Source organism: Orbicella faveolata, unplaced genomic scaffold (assembly GCF_042242905.1).
Source record: "Orbicella faveolata isolate gen_17 unplaced genomic scaffold, um_ofav_v1 contig_14, whole genome shotgun sequence".
NCBI lineage: Eukaryota > Metazoa > Cnidaria > Anthozoa > Scleractinia > Merulinidae > Orbicella > Orbicella faveolata.
In genome coordinates, this window is record NW_028301541.1 from 8,678,795 (window position 1) to 8,702,611 (window position 23,817).

The 23,817-nt window shown below is 42.3% G+C and overlaps 1 protein-coding gene and 1 pseudogene across 3 annotated transcripts; both read left to right on the forward strand.

Moving 5' to 3' along the window:
- Positions 1–23,434, forward strand: LOC149113812 (U6 snRNA-associated Sm-like protein LSm4). 3 transcript variants are annotated; one of them, XM_089286487.1, is made up of 8 exons: positions 1–218; positions 4,953–5,037; positions 10,910–10,972; positions 19,779–19,836; positions 21,293–21,391; positions 21,935–22,012; positions 22,144–22,207; positions 23,049–23,434. In XM_089286487.1, the coding sequence occupies exons 5-8, from the start codon at positions 21,353–21,355 to the stop codon at positions 23,204–23,206; spliced, it is 339 nt and encodes a 112-aa protein (XP_089142613.1). In that variant the 5' UTR covers positions 1–218; positions 4,953–5,037; positions 10,910–10,972; positions 19,779–19,836; positions 21,293–21,352; the 3' UTR covers positions 23,207–23,434. The 3 variants fall into 3 exon arrangements, with proteins under 3 accessions (XP_089142613.1, XP_089142615.1, XP_089142614.1); XM_089286489.1 differs by lacking the exon at positions 1–218 and adding an exon at positions 2,189–2,211; XM_089286488.1 differs by lacking the exon at positions 1–218 and adding an exon at positions 2,456–2,611.
- LOC149113813 (uncharacterized) lies at positions 15,549–19,749 on the forward strand (annotated as a pseudogene).
- Positions 23,435–23,817: the final 383 nt, after the last annotated feature.

The following is a 23,817-nucleotide window of genomic DNA, read 5'->3' on the forward strand; positions in this document are numbered from 1 at the left end:
TGCCCGAAAGGAGCCCTGGGACTCAATTTAATTTTTCGTTCCTTCTTGTAATTTGCATGAGGTTCAGTGCTCGCTTCTTCTTTCAAACTTTGCCTAATGCCGTGTCTACATTAAAAGAAGTGTCTCCCAAACGTGTTTCAGACACTGGTGGTACTTCATTCAAGTGCCAGAAACGGCAAGCGACCTCAAGATGGAAGTGTCGTCTTTGACCATCCTCGGTATGTTCACGGTATTTTAAGCCTATGTGTTTGCTACTTTCGAGTACTCTAACGGTTGCAGAGATGTTACATGCCTTGAGAAATTTATTTAGCCAGAAATAAATCGATATCTCGGAATTATAGCTCGGTAAATCGAATGTCAAGCTGGAGTGTTACTGTTTGATGACGACCAGTTTTTCTTCACTAGCTTATCCCGGAACTAAGGTTCCATGAAAACCATATTAGTTCTTAAAGGTGAAATTCCTCGCCTTGGATTTCATAAGATCATTACTGGTGGTAAATACATGTAAGTTCACGTTGAGTGGAAAATTTAGAAGCTAAGCTTATCTAGATAACAGTTTGTTTTTATGGTTCTTTCTTTTTAGCATAGTGCACCTGAATCAGTGTGAAACCCCAGGGTAGGGGGCCGGTCATACCCAGGGGGATTTGACATTTTAGCCTATTTTCACATCAAATTCTTTACCCAGGGGAAAAACACTGAAGTCAAATACCCCTTGCCTTCTCCTTTGACAAATTCTTTGTATCCACTCACTGCCACAGCCTTTGTTTTCTGTCTAGTTATACCCACGCTTTGTGAAGAGACACTTCTCCGAAAAGCAAGTGCCTTTTAAAGCTGCTTAGTCCAACATGGATTAATATTCTACAATCAATGGGCAATGAACACGCGTGCGCACAAAGCAGCTTTGAAAATGGCGTAGCAATCCCAAGGAACTCTGGGTAATGCTTTCAAGATGGCCTGATTAGGTTCCAAACTCTTGCATGATCTTGCCAAACTTTCCCACTCTTTAACTATTCCCCACCCACGGGAAACGAAATACAGGTAAATCCCCTGGGGATGCCTGACCCCCCTACCCTGGGGCTTAACATTGATTGGTGCATAACGGCATAAGTCAATTACAACGTGCAGTATGCAATGGCAACATATCTGCATTTTGACAGTCAGGTGTCTCTTTAGGTAACAGAAAATGATGGGAAATGTCTTGTACATGTAAATCCAAGTGATGGAGAACCCTCACTTTTTTCTCTAGATGGTCAAACCAGTCAGGCAAAATCATCCACGCTGCTATGGGGCGCCGTTTGTAAATTTATTATTTAGACTGAATTTATGCCATTTCCCCCTTATTTATAAATAATTGGAAATGCCACAAAATTTGTTTGTAAATAAGACACATGAACTTGTCCGTTGATATGTAAATGTAATTATTTTAGGTACGTCCTGATTTATAAATAATCTTTTACCATAGAGTTATTATATATAAGTGACAAACTAAACAGCTTCAATTATTTATAAATCAGGTCATCTCAAAAATAGTTATTTATATATCATAAAGTTTGTAAATCCCATTATTTATAAATAAATTACTTGGCGGGAGTGTAAATTCATTATTTAGAAATAATAAATTTCACCTCGCCGTGTATAAATTTATTATTTATAAATAATGAACTTCACTGAGTGTGTAAATCCATTATTTAGAAATAATGAATTTCACCTCGCCTTGTGTAAAATTATTATTTCTAAATAATGAACTTCATTGAGTGTGTAAATTCGTTATTTAGAAATAATGAAGTTGCATCTCGCCGGCTGTAAATTTATTATTTAGAAATAATGAATTTAACCGTGTGTGTAAATTCATTATTTAGAAATAATGAAGTTTCATCTCGCCGAGTGCAAATTTATTACTTAGAAATAATGAACATCACTGAGTATGTAAATTCATTATTTAGAAATAATGAAAGTATGAATGGCTGACCCAGCGTCTCTTGCCCGATCAATTTCGGAGGCTGTTTCTTGCGCTATAAGTGAGACGGTTAATGCTACCCTTGCTCAGGTAGGTATGCAGCCTGAAATTCAGCAGTGGTGGATCTGGGGGAGGGGCCCAGGGGCCTGTTCCCCCCCACCCCACGCCTCAAATATCTATTATATAGTTCTTATTCACTCAATTTGGCAGCTCACACTGCAACAGGAACAACTACTCAAAGGCCGAGGTAACAGGTAAATTTTAAGAAAAGAAACTGCTACATGAAGAAAATAAAAATCGCTTGGTGTGTTAAGTGAAAGGTCTGATTTCTATTGAAATAGACCTTTTTCGCTTGGGCAGTTTGTTGTCCCATTACAGACCACGCGATATTCTCTAGAGAATTGCTCTTTTATTCATCTAAAAATTATTTATTCACATACGAATTGTTGAGTGAATAAGAACTACACAATAGATATTTGAAGCGTGATTCTCGCTTAAACGCGATTAACCAAAATAGGGGGGGGGGGGGAGCCTCCACTAGATCCACCACTGCTGAATGTCAGGCTGCATACCTACCTGAGCAAGGGCAGCATTAACTGTCTCACTTATAGCGCAAGAAACAGCCTCTGAAATTGATCGGACAAGAGACGCTGGGTCAGTCAGCCATTCATACTTTCATTATTTCTAAATAATGAATTTACATACTCAGTGATGTTCATTATCTCTAAGTAATAAATTTACACTTGGCGAGATGAAACATCATTATTTCTAAATAATGAATTTCTAAATAATGAATTTACACACACGGTTAAATTCATTATTTCTAAATAATAAATTTACAGTCGGCGAGATGAAACTTCATTATTTCTAAATAATGAATTTACACACTCAATGAAGTTCATTATTTAGAAATAATAAATTTACAGTCGGCAAGGTGAAATTCATTATTTCTAAATAATGAATTTACACACTCAATGAAGTTCATTATTTAGAAATAATAAATTTACACTCGGCGAGGTGAAATTCATTATTTCTAAATAATGAATTTACACACTCAGTGAAGTTCATTATTTATAAATAATAAATTTACACTCGGCAAGGTGAAATTTATTATTTCTAAATAATGAATTTACACTCCTGGCAAAGTAATTTATTTATAAATAATGGGATTTACGAACTTTATGATAATTATGTAAATAACTATTTTAGAGATGACCTGATTTATAAATAAGTGAGGTTGTTTAGTTTCTTATTTATATATAATAACTCTATGGTAATTTAAGATTATTTATAAATCAGGACGTACCTAATTATTTACTAATTATAATTATTTACATATCAATGGACAAGTTCTTGTGTCTTATTTATATACAAATTTTGTGGCATTTCCAATTATTTATAAATAAGGGGAAAATGGCATAAATTCGGTCTAAATAATAAATTTACAAACGGCGCCCCATACGCTGCCGGTCAATTTGCGCAGAGTCCAGCCTTTAGTGAAACTCCTGCAGCTGCATGTTTCCAACATGGTGGAGCACTTGTTACCAGGTTCTCATTCCAGATCCCTTTCATATCAAGTTGTTAAAGTGTCCTTTCTGCTACTCGCCCATGCTCAGGCAATGCAACAGACCCCCACCCCATAGAACAAAGCAAAGGCTAAAATGTACTAATCCCCCACCCCATTGGGCAAAGCAAAGGCTAAAATGTACTAATCCCCAACCCCACTGGGCAAAGCAAAGGCTAAAATGTACTAATCCCCAACCCCATAGGGCAAAGCAAAGGCTAAAATGTACTAATCCCCCACCCCATTGGGCAAAGCAAAGGCTAAAATGTACTTCTCCCCAACCCCACTGGGTAAAGCAAAGGCAAAAATGTACTAATCCCCCACCCCATAGTGCAAAGCAAAGGCTAAAATGTACTTATCCCCCACCCCATAGGGCAAAGCAAAGGCTAAAATGTACTAATCCTCCACATCTCTGCAAAGGCAAAGTGAGAAATGAATTAAACCTCCACCCCTTTGGGCAAGGTAGCGATTTAAAGCCTCACAAAGCCCCAGCCATGCCCTATGTTTCCCCAGGGTTGGGGGGTGGGAGTTTCCAGTGACAGTGTATGGGTGCATAAAGCGATCTTCGTTTAATATGCAGTTATGGATGGACCAGTATATGTAGATTATTGATGCGGAGAGGGAGGGAGGGGGCAGGGGGTGGTGTTACATGACATTTGTACTTAGCTCTTATTAACCGAGCTGGAGGTCTGTATCCATGGGAGAATCTTGACCGAGGTCGTTAGTACAGACCGAAGGCAGTGAGGTCTGTACACACAACCGAGGTCAAGATTCTCCCATACAGACCGACTTAGCTCGGTTAATAAGATGTTTATTATATGGCAAAGAAGAAAACTTTAATTCTTTTAATGTAGCTGGTTTGCTGACATTTTGCTTGGGAACGGCGATGAGCTTAAGTTAAACCTGCCGAAATTTGCTCATCCTCTTTCCTTTTTTTTTTTTTTTTTTGTCATCAGGCTTTTTGGCACTTCCATAAATGATTGAGAACAAAATAAAAGAAAATGGTGAACGTTTTTGTATTTTAGAATCAGTTTGCTACTTTGTCAACGCAAAATGAAACCAGTCTAGATGCCGGTCTAGATGAGAAAATCTAGACCGCGGTCAATATCGATTTCAGCCAATCAAATTCGTGAATCGGTAGTTCCCAGTCCTTGTGAGACACAGCCATATAATAAACAATATTATTGTTCCTCCTTCCAGTCCTTCGGGAAATTTTTTTATACCTGTTTTTTCCTGTTTTGAAATTTCTCTCCCCTCCTCTTCTAACAATAATATGGACAATCCCTTACTGGTTACATTTGATCTGTTTACAAGTAATAATATATTTTCTTGAGTGATTGTTTGAACATAATTTTGTGGGCATGAGGTTACTATTGTAATTGAAAAAGTAGACAGTAAATCACTTATCAAAATGTCTGTATTACTTATCAGGCAAAACATGAAGCACATGGATGTGATGTTATTGAAGCACTGAAAGAATAATGGTTGACATCAGATACAGCTGCAAGTATTAAAGGTAATTTTGTGCAGTTAAATGCAATTTAACGGAGTTAACAACAAAGAACGCTTGCGTTCCCCTGGTAGTCAGCGGTGTCAACACATTTGTGCATATGTTGGAATTTCACGTGCTCATGTATCATAGCGTGGTGTACGTACAGGAGGCAATTTCCAGCGTTTTTTGTGGTGTGGCAGCTCATTGCCCTGGCAGTTCCCCTAGGAAAATCAACATTACAGGTTCTTTGTGTGTTTGCATAGCTTCTTTAGCTTGTTTTTCTTCTTGTCTTAATGAATCAGTTTTCAGGGTAGTCAACTTTAGAACAACAGTGCCACCGCCATGTTTGATTCTTCGGCGACTTCCTCCGTGGGTTCTTCAGTGGCAAGTTCTGTGGTTTCTTTGGCTCCGATAACCATGTCTCCGTCCTTTGTACTGACCACTCAGGATCTTTCTCAAGCTTTCTTTCTTGCACTGGGTAACTCGCTGCAGGGCCTGGCTCTCTGCAGGTAACATCATTGTACCTTTGTTCGTTTCCATCTACTGTATGTTAGGTAATTCATCTCTTTCACATCCATGGTTGTTTGGCTCCCATGGTGCCTCGAGCGGGGCGCTACCCGCCACCAGCCAGTTCTTCTCTCCAGCGTTTTCCACACCCACGTTGGCTCACTCAGTCACTTCTTTGCTGCACAAGCCTTTTGTCGTCAACCCGGGATATTCACCCATCCCAGAGAAGCTGGTTACAAAAATAAAGGCTGGGCAATTCATTGATCTACAGACCTGCTACCCGAAAATGTCAAGGCCTAGGATTCCGAGCCCCAAATGTACCTGGATGGGAAACTGCTTGTGTCTTTCAAGAAGAGGGTACGAGAGATTACAGATCTTGTAACCTGGGTGGAAGCCTTTAGCTACAGTGTATATGTGGATCTTTTGTTGCACCCACCCATCTAGATGGTGACATGACCCAGTACAAGCTCCTGATTTTGCAGACCGCTTGCCAGTTCTCCGGCAAGGCATGGCTCCAGTATGACACAGCCTTTCCGAAAGACGCAGCTGCGTCAAGTCTGGCTGACTGGTCCCGTATGTACAGTGATCTGTACAACTTTCATACCCACTTACCTCAACAACAACAGTACCAGCTACCTACCCCTTCATCCTTGCCTTTTAGATCGGTTCCCCCTTCGTCTATTTTCAGCAGATCCTGGCATAATGGCACCTATGCCTGGCCCTATGGTCGATGTAGTTACTGTCACCGCTGTGAGAAGTGTGGAGGAGAGCATGCCAGTGTTAACTGCCCCTTACTGGCCTTAACGTTGCATGCTCAGCCCTCATGATCCTCTACCCCTCCAGGGAGCAAATGCCAGTGGCGTTGAGACTGTGACCAGGATGCACACCTCTTCAGTGAACAATAGTGTACAGTTATGTCATTCATTTTAAACTTCACATAATTTATTTCCTGTTCCTGTTAAGGTGGTTGTGTCTTCTGCACAAGCTGCACCAACAAGCAGCCGGCCCCAGGGAGTCCCCCTTTCCAGTACGTGCTTGGTTGCCAGTACCTGCAAGATTTGGTCCTTCCTTCTAGGGCTACCCCCATTGATGCTCAAAAACTTTGATGTGAACTTCGTTTTCACGCCGATCAAGTGAAAGTGGATTATGCGATTACAGGTCTTTGGAGTGGTTTTTGTCATGGTTTTGACCCCTTGGTGGACTGGACCTTGGCATGAAATGGCAGGGTATTTACTTCATTGATATGGCTCTTCTGCAGTCCATAATATGCTATCAGCATCTCTTCAGCCATCAGGGATCGATCAGTACCTACTTTCAGAGCTTCAGAAAGGTCATGTAGCATGCCCCTTCCTTATCTCACCAATTCCAAACCTCCACATTAGTTGCTTTGGGGTGATCCCTAAGAAGCGCCAACCTGGAAAGTGATGGCTTATTTTAGATCTATCTGGTCCATTGGGTCATAGCATCAATGATGGCATTTTAAAAGAACCTTTTTCCCTACAGTACATGATGGTGGATGACGTTATTAGTGGGATCATGTCCCTCAGCTGAGGTACACTTCTGGCCAAATTTGATGTTGAAAGTGCTTATCAAAACATTCCAGTCCATCCACAGAACCGCTGTTTGCTTGGCATGAAATGGCAGGGTATTTACTTCATCGATGTGGCTCTTCCCTTTGGGCTACATTCAGCACCCTTCATTTTTTTGTCTGTTGCAGATTTGCTAGAGTGGATTCTCAGACACAATTATATCTTGAATTTCCCCTTGCACTATCTTGATGACTTCTATACATTGGGTCCTCCCAACTCTCCTGCCTGCCAGAACAACCTTGATACATGCCTCCGGCTCTTTAAGGACTGGCGTATTCCTCTTCACCCGGATAAACCGGAGGGACCCTCTACCTGCTTAACTGTGCTTGGTATTGAGTTGGATTCCTGCACCCTCCAGGCTCATCTTCCACGTGACAAGTTTTAGTGCATTGCTGCCCTACTAGAATCTTGGTCTGCCAAACGGCATTGTACAAGGAAGGAGTTGGAATCTCTCATTGACACCCTCCATCACGTGTGCAAAGTTATTCCTCAGGGACATACTTTTATATGGCGTATGATTAATTTACTGTTGGCATTCCGGTGAGACAACCATCCCATTGGGCTTAACCAAGACTTCCACTTACTGTAGACCTTTCTTGGTGATGTGAACTTTTCATCTCTTGGGACAGACTTAGTTTTCTGCTCTCCCCCACATGGGCACCTTTACCTGATTTCTCAGTGTCTTCTGGTGCAGCTGGAGCTCTTGACTACGCTGCAATTTCTGACCATGAATGGTTTGAATGGTCCATCGCTCAACAACCTTTGTCAATAGCCTACGAGGAACTTTTCCCTGAAGTTGTGGCAGCTACGCTATGGCCACAGATGGGCCACAAAACGGGTGGAGTTCTGTTCGGATAATATGGCGGTAGTCAGCGTTCTACAATCAGGCACCTCAAAGGATCCAAACATGATGGTACTTCTTCGCTACTTATCCCTCGCAGCAGCCCGTAATACTTTTGCCTTTACTACATCTTATACACCTGGGTGGGACAATTCTATTGCTGATGCCTTATCTCGTTTTGACTTCCAGCATTTCCATCATCTAACTCCACATGCCGCTCACATGGCTACACCAATACCGCTGTCACTGCTGGCCCAGCTTCTCATGAACTGACTGGAACGTGCCAATTCTACTTGGCTAATGGCCTTTCCTCTTCAACTCGTCAAGTTTGTGGCTTAGCTCAATGCCAGTTCCTAGAATTCTGCAGTTAGGATATTCCATCTGATCTTGGTCACTCTCTCCCACCTGCCAGTGAACAAACTTTGATGCACTTCTGTGCCCACTCAGCAGATCGCCTTCATCGTTCTTCCATTAAGGTTTAATTATTGGCAGTTTGCTCCTTACACATTGACTATGGCTATCCAGACCCACTCTCCAAACGTCTTTTAATGTGGCTAAATATGATTTAGGCAAAGTTAGACTCAAACCAATGCAGTCAGCAATTTCCCATTTTACAGTACACGACTTGCGGGGCGACCCTTTGGAGATTTGCAGGGCTGTTGTGTCACATTGCATTGCATGTACTGTGCTGCCAGCTTATCGTTGCGGATCATTTGCTTTGTATTTTGGCGAATCTTTGCGGATTCTCGCCCCCTCCCTTCCCTCCCTCTTGGTTGCTGGTCTCTAGGTAAGTATGGGTCAGGTAAGTTGTTTCCACTGATTCATTCAGTGTGACGGTGCCAGTTAGAGGCTGCTTTTGGGGGTGGCTCCCGCTTCCAGGGCTGCCATGGATACCACCCCTTCTGCGTACAGCTTCTGCTCCCCGCTAACCTTTCAGGCAACAGTTCCCAAGCTCATCTATTTGTGATGAGTTTAAAGAGGGATTAAATGACTTCAGGTTTCAAAACTCCCTCAACACCAGCCTGTGACTGCTGTCCTTATGTGTGTTTTACACCTGTCCAGTCCTTGGATTTATCTAACCTGGACAATGTCATGCTGTGGGTGACCTGTTGCCTTGGCTTCTTCAGGTTCCTTCGAGCCGGGCAATTCACAAAGAATAGTTCTTTTGACCCCTCTGTAGACTTGACTCCAGCCGATCTTCAAGTCAATTTCTCGAAGCTTTAGAGTGTTCATTAAGTGTGCTAAGACTGATCCTTTTCAGCATGTCTGTTTCATTTTCCTTGGCTGTGGCTCTGCACCTCTCTGTCCTGTCTCTGTGTTGACAAGCTACCGTCCTCTTCATGGACTAGGTATTGGGCCTCTTTTGAGGGCTCTTCTATCTTTGTTTCTGCAATCCACCTTACAGGCAGCTGGCATTCCTGAGAAGTTCTCAGGTCACAGCTTTAGAATCAGCACTGCAACTCTGCCCGCCCAGAGAGGCGTTCTTGACTACCTCATTAAGTCCATGGGACGCTGGTGGAGTGAAACTTATATTTTGTGCATGCGCAAACCCGTGGGCACCATCCTTTCTATACAGTGTAGCTGATAGAATGTCCTACCAGGTATGATACTTACCTTAACTAATTGCGTTCAGTAGCTGGGTGCCTCCGGACTTGGGTGTTGTTTCGTGGGGCTCTGGCTTTGCCTCCACCATGAGCCCCATTCTCTCTGAGCTGGCTGTTGCTTTTCTTGGAGGTCCTTCGGCATGCCATGGGGGCTCATGGTCGGGTTGCCAGGATTTGCCAGCCATGGAAGCAGTCTTCATCTAGCAGCTGGCTGCCAATAGTAGAAGCTCCTGGATGTCTCAGGTCCCCAACCTCCATTTTAGCGATGCAGTTGTTAAATGCAGTTAAATGCAATTTAGTGGAGTTAACAACAAAGAGCGCTTGTGTTCCCTTGGTAGTCAGTGATGTCAATACATATGCACATGCATCGGAATTCCATGTGCTCGTGGATCGTAGTGTGGCATACATACAGGAGGCATGTCTGACGCTTTTTGTTGTGTGGCAGCTCATCCTGCAGGCAGTTCCCCTCCCTCCCCTTTCCCTCCCTCTTTCTACTGTTTCAACAGTGTGACGGGTGCCTGTTTCTCTTACTGTGTGAGGGCTCATGGCTGGGTTGCCAGGATTTGCCAGCCATGGGAGCGGTCTTCATATAGGAGCTGGCTGCCAATAGTGGAAGCTCCTGGATATCTCAGGCACCCAACCTCCATTTTAGCGATCCAGTTGTTAATGGAGTATATATAAGGAACTACCTAAATCAAGGGGTTAATTACCTGGAGAAAGCAACTTTGCAGTATTCATAGACTATTCACAGTCCCCTATTTTTCCGTGAGATCGTAGATGTTGATCGTTGAGTTTGATGGGCTGCCATCTTGGTCTCTTGATGTGAGTGAAACTGGGGAGAGTTCAAAATGCCCGTGGGTAGGGGTGATGGGGTTAATAATGTGGGGGTGAACTGGTGGAATAAATGGGGATTTTTTCAGCCCGCCGTGCCCTCCACCACCCCTACCCACAGGCATTTTGTACTCTCCCCAGTTTCGCTTGCATCAAGAGACCAAGGTGGCGGCCTGTCGAATTCAACAATCGACATCTACGATCTCACAGAAAGTTGGGGGACTAGGAACAGTCTACAGTATTCATGTTGCAGCATTTTTATACATTGTTTCTATGGTTATTTTTTGGATTATTTTCTTAAGTCCTAGAAATCTTAAATACAGTTCTTAGTGGCAAAATATGAACTGTAGAAAGTTGCTCTTTAATTAATACATGTATGCATTGCTGGAACAGTTTCTGTTGAAAAAATTTTTTTTTTTAAATTATTGTTGAAATCAATTTTCAATGTTGCATGTAATAACCTCCACTCAAATGTAAACAACAACTGATAAGTCTCTCACTGAAACAGTTTCATTTATTATCAGGCAAACAAGAAGCAAACAACAACACAGTAAGATCAATGGAGGACTCAGATACAGTTAGATCAGGTCAGTTTGTATTTCTGGTATCTGTAATGTTGTTTGCAAGGGCCTACACTTGTACATATTAAGTTATCTTATTAGTTCTAATTCCATCGGTTAAATTTACAACGCTTATATGTAAGTATACTTACTAGCAGTAAGAAATTGTGAGAAACTCAACTTGTATAAAAATATTTAATAGATAACAACAACAAGAAAAAATGGAAAATCTTTTTTGATATAATCCCAAAAAATATGGCTGTCAAAACTTTTTTTCCTACAACCTCCACGTTAGAGTCACCTTATCAACAATAACAAGTTCGGATGCCTTTTTAAAAGAACTATTAGGAATCTGGGCAGAAGTTAACTTTGAACATGATTTCAATAACATTGAAAGATCGCTTTCTGGATCAACAACTTTGGCATACACTGTAACTCCCTAATAAAGATAGCCAACAAGACAGTTTTTTTTTTTAAAAATTGGTTCACTAAGGGAATAGCTCGGGTGACACATGTTTTAGGACCAGACAACAACTTTCTCGTTAAATGATTTCCACTGTAAGTATGAAGTAGACCCTCGCCCTCTCAGCTTCTACGGATTAATATCGGCTGTAAAGTGACTAAGTCTCTTCAGACTGATTCTAATTTTCAAGATTTACAGAACACCGACCATGAATATGAGCCACTTACAACAAGAATTTTACAAGTCAAAAAACCAACTGCATGTACATTAATATATAAAAAAACTGATTAGTAACAAGAGTTTAACCCCAGAGTCAAGTTAAAAGAAGTGGCTAGAGGATTGTGACCTACCAATGAATGAGAACATAAATTGGACTGCTGCCTACATGTATCTTCTAGGTAAAAAAAATGCACAAAGAGCACTAAGCTGGTAGAGTTTCAGCTGAAATTCTTACATAGACGTGTACCAACCAATAACTTCTTATTTAGAATAGGTCTACAGGGCGATGAAGTGCAGTTTTTGTCACACCTCCTCTGAGTCAATAATTCATCTTTTTTGGTCACACCACCAAACATCTCACTTTTGAAATAAACTTACTGAATGCATGTATGGCTGAAAAACTTAAACTTACTTCTTAGAGATTAGGCTTTGACAAATATTATTGCTTTGGGTCTGAGGCCAGATATCTCTCAATTTGTGCTTCTTATCAATTACCGGTACTGCTTTCTCTTAACAAGATATCACATATGGCTTGCTAAAACAAAAGATGATCATTCAAATCTTGTGCACTTCATATGCACACTAAAATCACAGTATGAAATAGAAACAAAATGTGGAGACACAAAGAAATGGAAAGCTCTCACAGGATATATGAGGATTTAAATGCAGTTAAATGCAATTTAACGGAGTTAACAACAAAGAGCGCCAGTGTTGTCTGGAGTCAGCGGCGTCTCATACATGGGCATGCGCCAGATCCCATGTGCTCTTTGACTGAAGTGTGTTTAGCGTTACAGGCGCTAGCGTGTTATTTGCGTGGCAGTTCATGGGACCTCATCTTCAAGGCTTCCTCCCGGAGTAGCGTGTGCATTATTTGTTCTTCGTTCGTCGTTTTTCGAATCTTGCCGTTGTTTCTTTCGTTTGGTATGGCACATCGTCGTGCAACAAACAACAGTGTGGCCGCCATGTTGGATTCAAGTCAGCCTTCTTCTTCAGCCGATTCTCCCTCTTCGGTCGTACGTCCTCCCATTTCTTCGACTCCGGTGTCCACTCCGCCCTCCTTCGTCCTCTCTCAACAGGACCTCGGTCAAGCGTTTTCACAAGCCTTGGGGGATACGTTACTTCGCATTTTGGCGGCTTTGCAAAGTCACTCATCGAGTTCTTCGACAGCGGAAACGCGGCGTCGGGCACGACGTCATCCGGTTCTGTTGTCATCAACCAACCATTGCCTTCTTCTGCAGGCCAGTCCTCAGGTAATTTGGTCGTTCCTCCCTTTATTTCAACATACTGCACGTTAGGCAATTCTTCTTTATCTTCGCCATCGTTGTTTGGTTCTCGTGGTGCTGCGAATGGATTGCCATCTTCCAACCAGTCTTTCACGCCATTGGTCTCCTTTGGTTCTAATTCCTCCATCGCCTCTACCTCAACATCCCTGAATAGGCCGTTTGTTGTTGGCCCCGGTTATTCCCCTATCCCGGAGAAGCTGGTGACAAAAATTAGGTCTGGCCAATTTGTGGATCTTGCTGACTTGCTAGCAGAGAACTTGAAAGCCCAGGAGACAGAGCCCCAAACGTACCTTGATGGCAAACTTCTCGTGAGTTCTTCCAAGAAAAGGGTGCAAGAGATCACTGATATCGTGACATGGGTTGAAGCATTCACTGTGTACTCGTGGATCTTCTGCTGTGCTCATTCTTCCAGATGGCAGGACATGACACAATACAAGCTGCTAATTCTCAAGACGTCACGCCAGTTCCCTGGGAAGGCTTGGCTCCATTACGATGTTGCATTCCGCAAGGACGCAGCTGCTGCAGGTTTGGTGGACTGGTCTCACATGAACCATGATTTGTACAACTTCCATACTCTTTCGTCACCTCTTCCCCAGTCAAGCCAGCAGCCAACCACTTCGTCTTCAGCTTCAATTTCGATAGCCGGTTCATCCACCTTTTGCCGATCTTGGAATGATGGCACCTGTCGCTGGACCTTTGGTCAATGCCGGTACCTCCATCGCTGTGAGAAATGTGAAGGTGATCATCCACGTGTCAACTGTCCATTTCGGGCCTCAACCTCTTCCTACCGGCGCTCCCAGTCAACTCCCCCATCCCAAAGCAAACGTCTGCGGCGTTGAAGTGGGATCCAAACCATATGTAAATAGCGTACATTCATCTTGTTCAGTTTCCTTTTCAAATTTTTTGATTCCTGTTCCTGTTAATGTTGTTGTTCCTGCACCACAAGATGCTTTTGGTAATGACATGCCCTCCGAAGTGGCACACCATGCTTTGCCCTCTTGTTCTTTGTCCATTTTGGGCGCCCCGCAGCAAGACCTGGTCCCCCCATCCAGAGTAACCCCCACAGACGCTGAGGAACTTCGGCATGAACTGTGTTCTTACCCCGACCAAACGCAAGTGGAGTACGTGATTTCAGGTCTCACAAATGGTTTTCAGCTGGGTTTTGACCCTTGGGCGGTATCTTTAAAATCGGAGAATAAAAATATGCCTTCAGCATCCCTTCAGCCTTCAGTCATCGACCAGTATCTCCTCACGGAACTCGACAAAGGCCGTGTAGCTGGCCCCTTTGCTATAGCCCCTATCCCAAACCTCCATGTAAGTCGCTTTGGAATTATCCCGAAGAAGTACCAGCCTGGAAAATGGCGGCTTATCTTGGATCTGTCTAGTCCTTTAGGCCATAGTGTCAATGATGGCATTCCAAAAGAACCCTTTTCAGTGCAGTACATGAAGGTTGATGATATCATCGATGGGATCATGCTTCACGGCAGAGGAACGCTGTTGGCAAAGTTCGATGTGGAAAGTGCTTACCGTAATGTCCCTGTCCATTCTGATGATCGTTACCTACTTGGTATGAGGTGGCGTGGGAAATATTTTATTGATATGGCGCTTCCATTTGGACTACGCTCTGCTCCTTTCATCTTCTCGTCCATTGCAGATATGCTCGAGTGGATCCTCAAACACAATTATAATGTGAATTTTCTTTTACACTACCTGGATGACTTCCATACATTGGGCCCTCCTAACTCACCTGTTTGCCAGAACAATATTGATACTTGTGTTAAGCTATTTAAAAAGTGGGGTATTCCTCTTCACCCGAACAAATTGAAGGGGCCATCCACTTGTTTAACTGTGCTCGGTATTGAGCTCGATTCTCTCTCACTTCAGGCCCGTCTGCCGCAGGATAAGTTTGATCGTATTGCTGCACTTCTGGAAGCCTGGTCCCTCAAACAACATTGCACACGGAAGGAGCTGGAATCTCTCATTGGCAATCTCCAACACGCATGTAAAGTAGTTCCTCAGGGGCGTACCTTCTTGAGACGCATGATCAATTTATTGTCAGCCTTTCGACGTGATAGCCACCCAATTAGGATCAACCAAGACTTTCGCTTAGACCTCCGTTGGTGGCGAGAATTTTTCCATTCTTGGGGTGGTCTCAGTCTCCTGCTTTCCCCACAGTGGGCGACCTTGCCTGAATTTTACGTTTCCTCAGACGCGGCTGGTGCTCGGGGTTATGGTGCAATTTGTGATCATGAATGGTTTGTGGGTGAATGGTCAGCTGTTCAGCATCCCTTGGCAATTGCCTACAAAGAGTTGTTTCCGGTGGTTATTGCAGCTTCCCTATGGGGCCACCGATGGGCTTCTAAACGAGTTGAGTTCTGCTCCGACAACATGGCAGTCTTTAGTGTTTTGCGTTCGGGCACCACGAAGGATCCGAACATGATGGTTCTTCTCCGTCACTTGTCACTTGTGGCAGCCCGACATTCCTTTGCCTTTACTGCCTCTCATACGCCGGGTAAAGACAACTCGATTGCTGATGCCTTATCTCGTTTTGATTTTCAGCGTTTCCATCATCTTGCTCCTCATGCAGCTCCTGGGGCGACTCCAATTCCGTTAACGCTGCTGGCTCAGCTGCCCGTAATTTGACAAATAAATGCCAGTTCTATTTGACCAATGGCCTCGCACCTTCTACTCGCCAAGTTTATGCTTCGGCTCAACGTCAGTTCTTAGATTTTTGTAGTCAGGATACTCCCTTCAAGCCAAGTCAGCCTCTTTTACCAGCCAGTGAACAAACTCTGATGCGCTTCTGTACCCATTTAGCAGATCGTCTTCACCATTCTTCCATTAAAGTATATTTGTCTGCAGTCCGTTCTTTACACATTGACTATGGCTTCCCAGACCCAATTGTCAACCGTCTTCAACTTCAGCGTCTCTTACGAGGGATCAAACGTCATCAGGGCCCAAATCTCCCTCAGCGTCAACCAGTGACAGCCGACCTTGTGTCTGTTTTGCACAAGTCTTTAGATTTTATCAACCCTGACAGTGTCATGCTATGGGCAGCCTGCTGTCTTGGCTTCTTTGGGTTTCTTAGAGCTGGTGAATTTACAACAAATGGTACCTTTGATCCATCTGTTCATTTGACCGCGGCAGATCTTCAAGTAGATTCCTCCACCAATCCCCAAAGCTTTCGAGTGTTAATCAAGTGTGCAAAGACTGATCCTTTCAGGCAGGGTTGTTTCATCTATCTTGGCCGTGGTTCCCTTCCTCTCTGTCCTGTGACTGCATTAACAAACTACCTTCATCTTCGTTGGGCCAGGCACCGGACCTCTCTTTATTCACCAAGATGGCTCTCCTCTTTCTAGATCTCGGCTTTCCTCGTTTCTTCAAACCACTCTACAGGCAGCAGGTATTCCTGGAAAGTTCTCGGGTCATAGTTTTAGAATTGGAGCCACTACAACTGCTGCCCAGAGAGGTGTTCCTGATCATCTCATTAAGACAATGGGTCGCTGGTCGAGTGATGCTTACTTGTTATATGTGCGCACACCTGTGGAAACCATCCTTTCAGTAGCTGAACGACTTGCCTAACAGGTATGGTTTTTGTCACTAATTTGCCTGTTACTGGGTGCCTACGGATTTGGGCATTTTTCTCGGGGCTCTGGCCTCCCCATCCATGAGCCCCTCTCTTCTCCGAGCTGGCTAGCGCGCTGCTCGGAGGTCCTCCGGCTTGGCGTGGGGGCTCATGGCTGGCTTGCCAGGATTTGCCAGTCATGGGAGCAGTCTCCATCTAGGAGCTGGCTGCCAATAGTGGAAGCTCCTGGATATCACAGGCACCCAGCCTCCATTTTGCGATGCAGTTGTTAAATGCAGTTAAATGCAATTTAACGGGGTTAACAACAAAGAGCGCCAGTGTTGTCTGGAGTCAGCGGCGTTTCATACATGGGCATGCGCCAGATCCCATGTGCTCTTTGACTGAAGTGTGTTTAGCGTTACAGGCGCTAGCGTGTTATTTGCGTGGCAGTTCATGGGACCTCATCTTCAAGGCTTCCTCCCTCCCCCCCATTTCCCTCCCTCTTTTCCACTGTTCACACAGTGTGACGGGTGCCTGCTCTCCCTTCTGCGTGGGGGCTCATGGCTGGCTTGCCAGGATTTGCCAGCCATGGGAGCAGTCTCCATCTAGGAGCTGGCTGCCAATAGTGGAAGCTCCTGGATATCACAGGCACCCAGCCTCCATTTTGCGATGCAGTTGTTAATTAATATTTTAGATTATATTTTTGATACCTGTCTGTATTTATCTCCTACCCATTAGGCTATTTCTAACCTCCTGTCAGGTGCATAACTCATTTTACGTTTAATGTACCACATACCTTTGGTCTATTTTTGATGCTTTTATAGAACAACCTCAAGCTGTTAAAAATGATAATTATCTATTTTTCTTCTTTTTTTCTTTACCCCTTGTTGTCACTGTATTTGTCAGTACTGTAGTGTACTGTAAGTCATGTACTAGATATTGTAATTGAAGGGGTGAGTGCAAAACCATGCTAAGTGACGATTTGGGTGAAAAAAAAAAGTTTTTGCGAAAGGGCTTGAATTTTTGCATGTGGTCTTCAATGTAATAGAAAAACGCAGCCCTGTATTTTTGTCGCTGGTTTTTGCTTCGTTTTCGAGTTATAACGTATGCAAAAATACTTGGCTTTTCCTAGCCATGTCTTTAGGAGTTTATTTGTTGAACAGCAAACAGGCAGACTGTTTATAGTGTATGAAGTCAAAATCAAATCTCACAGCATATATAGAGCGGAAATCTGGGAACAGATTGTTTACGTCGGGTATTGTGACGTGAGCACAACACGTGAATCGATCGAGAGTCAAACGAAATTCATCGAACAAAAAAGAGATGTGCCACATTAGAGCTCTGTCAACTAATATCTTAAGCATTGTTTTAAAGTACCTTATGTGCCTGCCTGGTGGTTGAGAGACATCATAAAGTCTCGATAAACCCGTAAGTCATCAGCACGTTTTAAAGAATCAAAATGTGTTCTGAAACTTCGAAGGCAGCTGATATACCGTAATCGTGTTATCGGCGTTCGAAGTCAGATCGAGCCAGGCAGCAAAGTCCAAGAGCAGTTCTTGCCCCAAAAAAATACCCTCTGGTGAGTCGTGGCCCATTTGCCAAGCATTGCTAGCGTCAAAGTTTGGAAAGCGAGAACTGGTTTTAGAGTGATAAAATTTGTCTTGTATCGACCGCCGTGTTTTCCCGCGCACGAGGTGTAAAGACCCTTCCCGGCATGCATTGCGATCACGTTCTGCGGACGTTTCTCGAACTGGTAACTAGATTGTTTAAACATAAGAATAGCCAACAAGTAGCGATCGATTGTAACATAGATCTGTGATCCAGGTTGCGTTGATTTTATTTCAAATCGGCATGATTTGTAGTGTTTTGAGCTTCTGGGATCAGCGGACATGCAGATGTATGGAGACCCGTATGTTGCGGAGAAGGGTTAATCTGTTAATCTGTCAGCCCTATTTATAGCGCGTTTTCACGTGAAATCAACATCATTGAGCTTATAAGTTGCGTGAAATTACCATTTTGCTGTTTTCTAAGTGAAACTAGCATCCTTGCCGTCAAGCATTAACGTGAAATCAACATTTTAACCTATTTAGACCTGAAATTAACATCATTGAGCTTATGCGCTGCGTGAAATTGACATTTTGCTGGTTTCTAAGTGAAACCAACATCCTTGCCATCACGCGTTAACGTGAAATCAACATTTTAACCTATTTAGACCTGAAATCAACATCATTGAGCGTATGCACTACGTGACATTTACATTTTGCTGGTTTCTAAGTGAAACCAACATCCTTGCCGTCACGCGTTAACGTGAAATCAACATTTTAACCTATTTAGACCTGAAATCAACATCATTGAGCTTATGCGCTGCCTGAAATTGACATTTTGTTGGTTTCTAAGTGAAATCAACCTCCTTGCCGTCACGCGTTAACGTCAAATCAATATTTTAACCTATTTAGACCTGAAATCAACATTGAGCTTATGCGTTGCGTGAAATTGACATTTTGCTCGTTTCTAAGAGAAATCAACCTCCTTGCTGTCACGCGTTAACGTGAAATCAACATTTAAACCTTTTTTGACCTAAAGTCAACATTTTTGAGCTTATACGTTGCGTGAAATTCACATTTTGCTGCTTTCTAAGTGAAATCAAAGTCCTTGCGGACGCGGCTTGCCGATCCTTTGTTATGATAAACCGAGGTGAGACTTCGACTTATAACAAAGGCTTGGCTTGGCTATTATAACAAAGGATCGGCTGTGTTTATCATAACAAAGGCCCGGCTTCGTTTATTTGAAGACCTCGGCGGGGAAAAGGGCGCTAGGTATTTAAATCAAAAGTGAACTTTGTCGAAAACGCTCCAAATTTCGCATGCAGTTTTGTTTAGGTATGTTTAACAATGTCCCGTATTTTTTCCGCTAAGCTTCGCTTCGTTTTCGAGATATTGCATATGCAGAAAAACCACTCGGTTTTCCTAGCGGTGTCTTTATAAACGAAGCAAAAACCAGCGACAAAAATACAGGACCACGTTTTTCTATTACATTGAAGACCACATGCAAGAATTCAAGCCCTTTCGCGAAAATTTTTTTTTTCACCCAAATCGTCACTTAGCATGGTTTTGCACTCACCCCTTCAATTTAAATAGTGTAAATAATTAGAGCAATATAATGTAAATAGAGCTAGTGTTGTAATTAGTGTAACTAGTGTACTGTTCATAATTGTATTGTAAGCATTGTATTCCCTTGTGTTATTGCAAATAAAAAAAAAAAGAAAAAAAAAAAACACTCATACTAACATGTATCTCTTATCAGGACAAGCAAGAAACAATGAAAAAAATATCAGTGGAGGAAAATACCTCAAACATGGCAGGTCAGTCAATGTTTTTCTTTATATGTCATGGACAAGTGTATCACTATTATTTTAGTCACCTTGAGGAACAGGTACACAGTGTACATGGGTGTACATGTCCCATAATAGGATTAAATTCAGCCTTGAGAATTATCCAGCAAGTTGCAGTTTTTGACAGGATTGTTGCTAAGTTCAATGATAGCTGTTGTTGTCAAGATTATTTGGGAGCATCCATGCTCTTTTTTTTTTTTTTTTTTTTTTTGATTGCACAAAAAGAGTTCTTTGGGTTCTTTCCCCCCCCCCCTCCCCCCAAGGATTTGGCAGCTAAAAGTGGTGCTTCTTCTCCTTGTAACAACAAGTAATTAAAGCTGTTGATCTTTCAATTGTCAAAAAAGTTCTAGTTTCTTTATAAGTATTGACCTTCATAAACTAAAGATAGCCTGCATAGCGAGTGTTCCTAAGCCAGACCATGGAAAAATTGATGAAGCAGGGGCTGGTGGGGTGAGTGAGGGAATGCTAATACCCACAAACCCCATGATTCTGAAAAACGCCCACTGAATTCAGTCAGTTTACAATAGGCATTTTTGTTTTGTTTTTTATTATATCGAGCATGCGTTTTAAACAGGTTTTAAAACAGGTTTTTATGTATGTGACCATTAAACCCTGTCTTTCTTAAGCTCGAAATATGTAATTCTCCTTACTAGTCACATAAACTCCCTTTAAAGCCAGTTCTGAGAATTTTACTCCCCACCAAATGTACTCAAAACTAGCAGTTAGTGAACAAATAAGACTTGCTACAGGTACATGTGGCTTTTTGCTTGCATTATGAAGAACGACTTGTTGACAAGTGTTATTAGGAATTCGAGGATTAAAATCTGTTCTGCTAATGTCTGATATAATTATGAAGAGCATTTCTGAGTGATTGTGTTGCAAAACTTGAATTGTAGAACAAGATATGGACTATAAATGATCCTAAACTTTGGATCAGTACATGAACTTGTACAATACAATGGAGTGACATTCATTTTATGTCGGTGTTTCTCTTGGGCATACATTTCAATGACATTATGTCAGGCATCAGAAGGCGTGGTGGCCTCATGGGCAGTGTGCTCGACCCTGAGCGGTGTGGGTTTGAGCCCTGGCTGGGGTCATAGTGTTGAGCACTTGTGAAAGACACTTCACTTTCACAGTGCCTCTCTTCACCCAGGTGTATAAATGCGTACAGTTGAATTTAATGCTAGGATAGCCGTGAGATAGATCAGCATCTCATCCGAGGGGGGCAAGTAGAAATACTCCTAGTCACTTCATGCTACAGAAACCGGGATCTTTGGCCTACTGGGAACTTGGCTCATATGCAAACTTTACTATGTCTGAGGCACCTATACTAAACCAAAAGAATAAATAAATTACAGACTTTATTTTGTGATGTATGAATGTACAATATTGACACTGGCAAAACTTTTCTTATTTTTCACAGCTGGTAGAGCTAAAGAATGGAGAGACATACAATGGACATCTTGTAAGCTGTGACAACTGGATGAACATAAATCTAAGAGAAGTCATTTGTACTTCCAGAGTAAGTTTCTTCAGCAGCAGCTACAGTTGCTGCCCTTGTCTGTATTATTTTTAATTATATGTATCCCTGCAAATATTTGCTGAAATGTCATTGCATACATTAAGTGCAATTTTGCAGGGGTTTCATTAAGGGCCAGGCACAGGGCAAATTGACCAGATGTGAGGATGATTTTACCTACCTGGTTTGACCATCTAGCAGAAAGTTTTTCTTCAGCAGCAGCTACAGTTGCTGCCCTTGTCTGTATTTAAATTAGGCGTATCCTTGCAAATATTTGCTGAAATGTCATTACATACATAAAGTGCAATTTTCCAGGGGTTACATTAAGGGCCAGGCACAGGGCAAACTGACCAGATGTGAGGATGATTTTGCATACCTGGTTTGACCATCTAGAGGAAAGTTTTTCTAATAAAGAAGTTCAATTCGAAACATATTGCCCACCTGTGAAAACCAGTTGCCCTCTTACTGAAAATGTTTTATGAAACCTCTTTTGTCATGCTTTGATCACCTTTTGTTAAGGAGATGACCTCTGTTTTCTCCTTTCAGGATGGAGACAGGTTTTGGAAGATACCTGAATGTTACATCAGGGGTAGCAACATAAAATATCTTAGGATTCCAAATGAGGTGTGAATAGATTATTGAATAGAATCATCATCCTTTGCTTTTAAGTATCGCTAATGTTGACAGGTTTTGGCCTTGACATCATAACCAAAATCTGCTCAGCGAAGCTAACATCTTTGGCATCTTGCATGTAGGTTATTGACATGGTGAAAGACGAAATTGTAAAACAAGGAAGAAGCAGAGGCACAGGAAGACCAGGTATGACAAATTACCGGACACCCGCATTTTAAACTCCTACTGTTCCTCCAAAGAAGGTCAAAGGGCAAATATAACATGAAACTACATGTTCTGCTAAATAGTGGTCACACATTTTCTAATGGTTTCATCCACAGACTTAAATGATACAAATAGAATGGTCACATGCTAGGGTTTCATGCACAGACCTAACAGTTAGAGCCACCTTGTACAGCATAATAAACAGTACCACATGAAAGTACTGCTCAATAGCTTTCATTTGAATGGTCACACACTAGGGTTTCCTCCACAGACCTAAAAGGTAGAACCACCTTTTACAGCTCAATAAACAGTACTACATGAAATTGTTACTCAATGGCTTTCATTTGAATGGTCACACACTAGGGTTTCATCCACAGACCTAAAAGGTAGAACCACCTTTTACAGCTCAATAAACAGTACTACATGAAATTGCTACTCAATGGCTTTCATTTGAATGGTCACACACTAGGGTTTCATCCACAGACCTAAAAGGTAGAACCACCTTTTACAGCTCAATAAACAGTACTACATGAAATTGCTACTCAATGGCTTTCTTTTTAATGGTCACACACTAGGGTTTCATCCACTGACTTTTAAGTTAAAAAGCATTAGAACCATCTTGTACAATGTAAAAACAGTGCCACGTGAATGTACTGCTCAGTAGCTTTCATTTGAATGGTTAGCCTGTGGTTTTGTCCATTCTGAGTCTACAAAAAAGCTATAGAAGGCAGTCCTGCGAAGATAGCATGGTTAAGAAAATCCCATATGTACTGATTCCATAAAAGTGCTAGTTTTCACTGGTTTAAATTTGTTTCATCATTAGGGCGTGGTGGTCGTGGCGGAGGTGGAGGCCGAGGAGGTCATAGTGGAGGAGGCGGTGGTGGAGGGGGCAGAGGAGGCTCATTCGGTGGACGAGGGGGTGGAAGAAGGGGTGGAGGAGGGGGCCAGAAGAGAAACAGAGATGATAGTGCTGGAAAGTAACTTAACACATCAGTGATGTTAATAGCTTTGTTATATACATGTATAACCTCAAGGTCAAAAAACAGAAACTGTGTAAGCCTTGTCGTCTGTTGACTGAAGCCACACGGCACAGGAGCCTTGCGGAGTCTAGTTACTCTGCTAAAAAGGTCTGGCTAACAAGCTCAACAGTGCTGTTTGAGGCGACAGTTGAACTGACCAAAGAACTGTCAATAAAACATACAAGCTCAAGTCTTGTAAGACAGTTTCTTTTTTTTTTCTGTGAATGAAGTGATTTTTATTTGCTAAAGACATTAACATGAGGGTTCACATGAGTCCGACTTAAAGATAATGTAAGCTAGCACCTTTCTTTCATTATAATTTCAAAACTCTTATAAACAAATTTGGATTTAAGAATATATATATAAGATTCTCGAATGAATATACTTTTTGCCATGTCGTTTGTTTCGCATTCAGAAAGTTTACAGAGTAGTGCGAGGCTGTTAAAAGCCGCAACTTAGGTATGACTCCTTATAAAACTGGATGACTGGGTTGGATAAAAAGTGACCAGGGGCCCCTTTCTCGAAAGTCCTGGTAACTTTACTTATCCGAAGCCATGTTTTTAACAAATTGAC

What these genes read in the sequence shown, in the direction of transcription:
- LOC149113812 (XM_089286487.1), top strand. Translation starts at nt 21,353, where the DNA reads ATGAACATAAATCTAAGAGAAGTCATTTGTACTTCCAGA. An exon ending in ATCTTAGGATTCCAAATGAG is followed by an intron (nt 22,013 to 22,143) that starts GTGTGAATAGAT and finishes TCTTGCATGTAG; the next exon opens with GTTATTGACATGGTGAAAGA. An exon ending in CAGAGGCACAGGAAGACCAG is followed by an intron (nt 22,208 to 23,048) that starts GTATGACAAATT and finishes TTTCATCATTAG; the next exon opens with GGCGTGGTGGTCGTGGCGGA.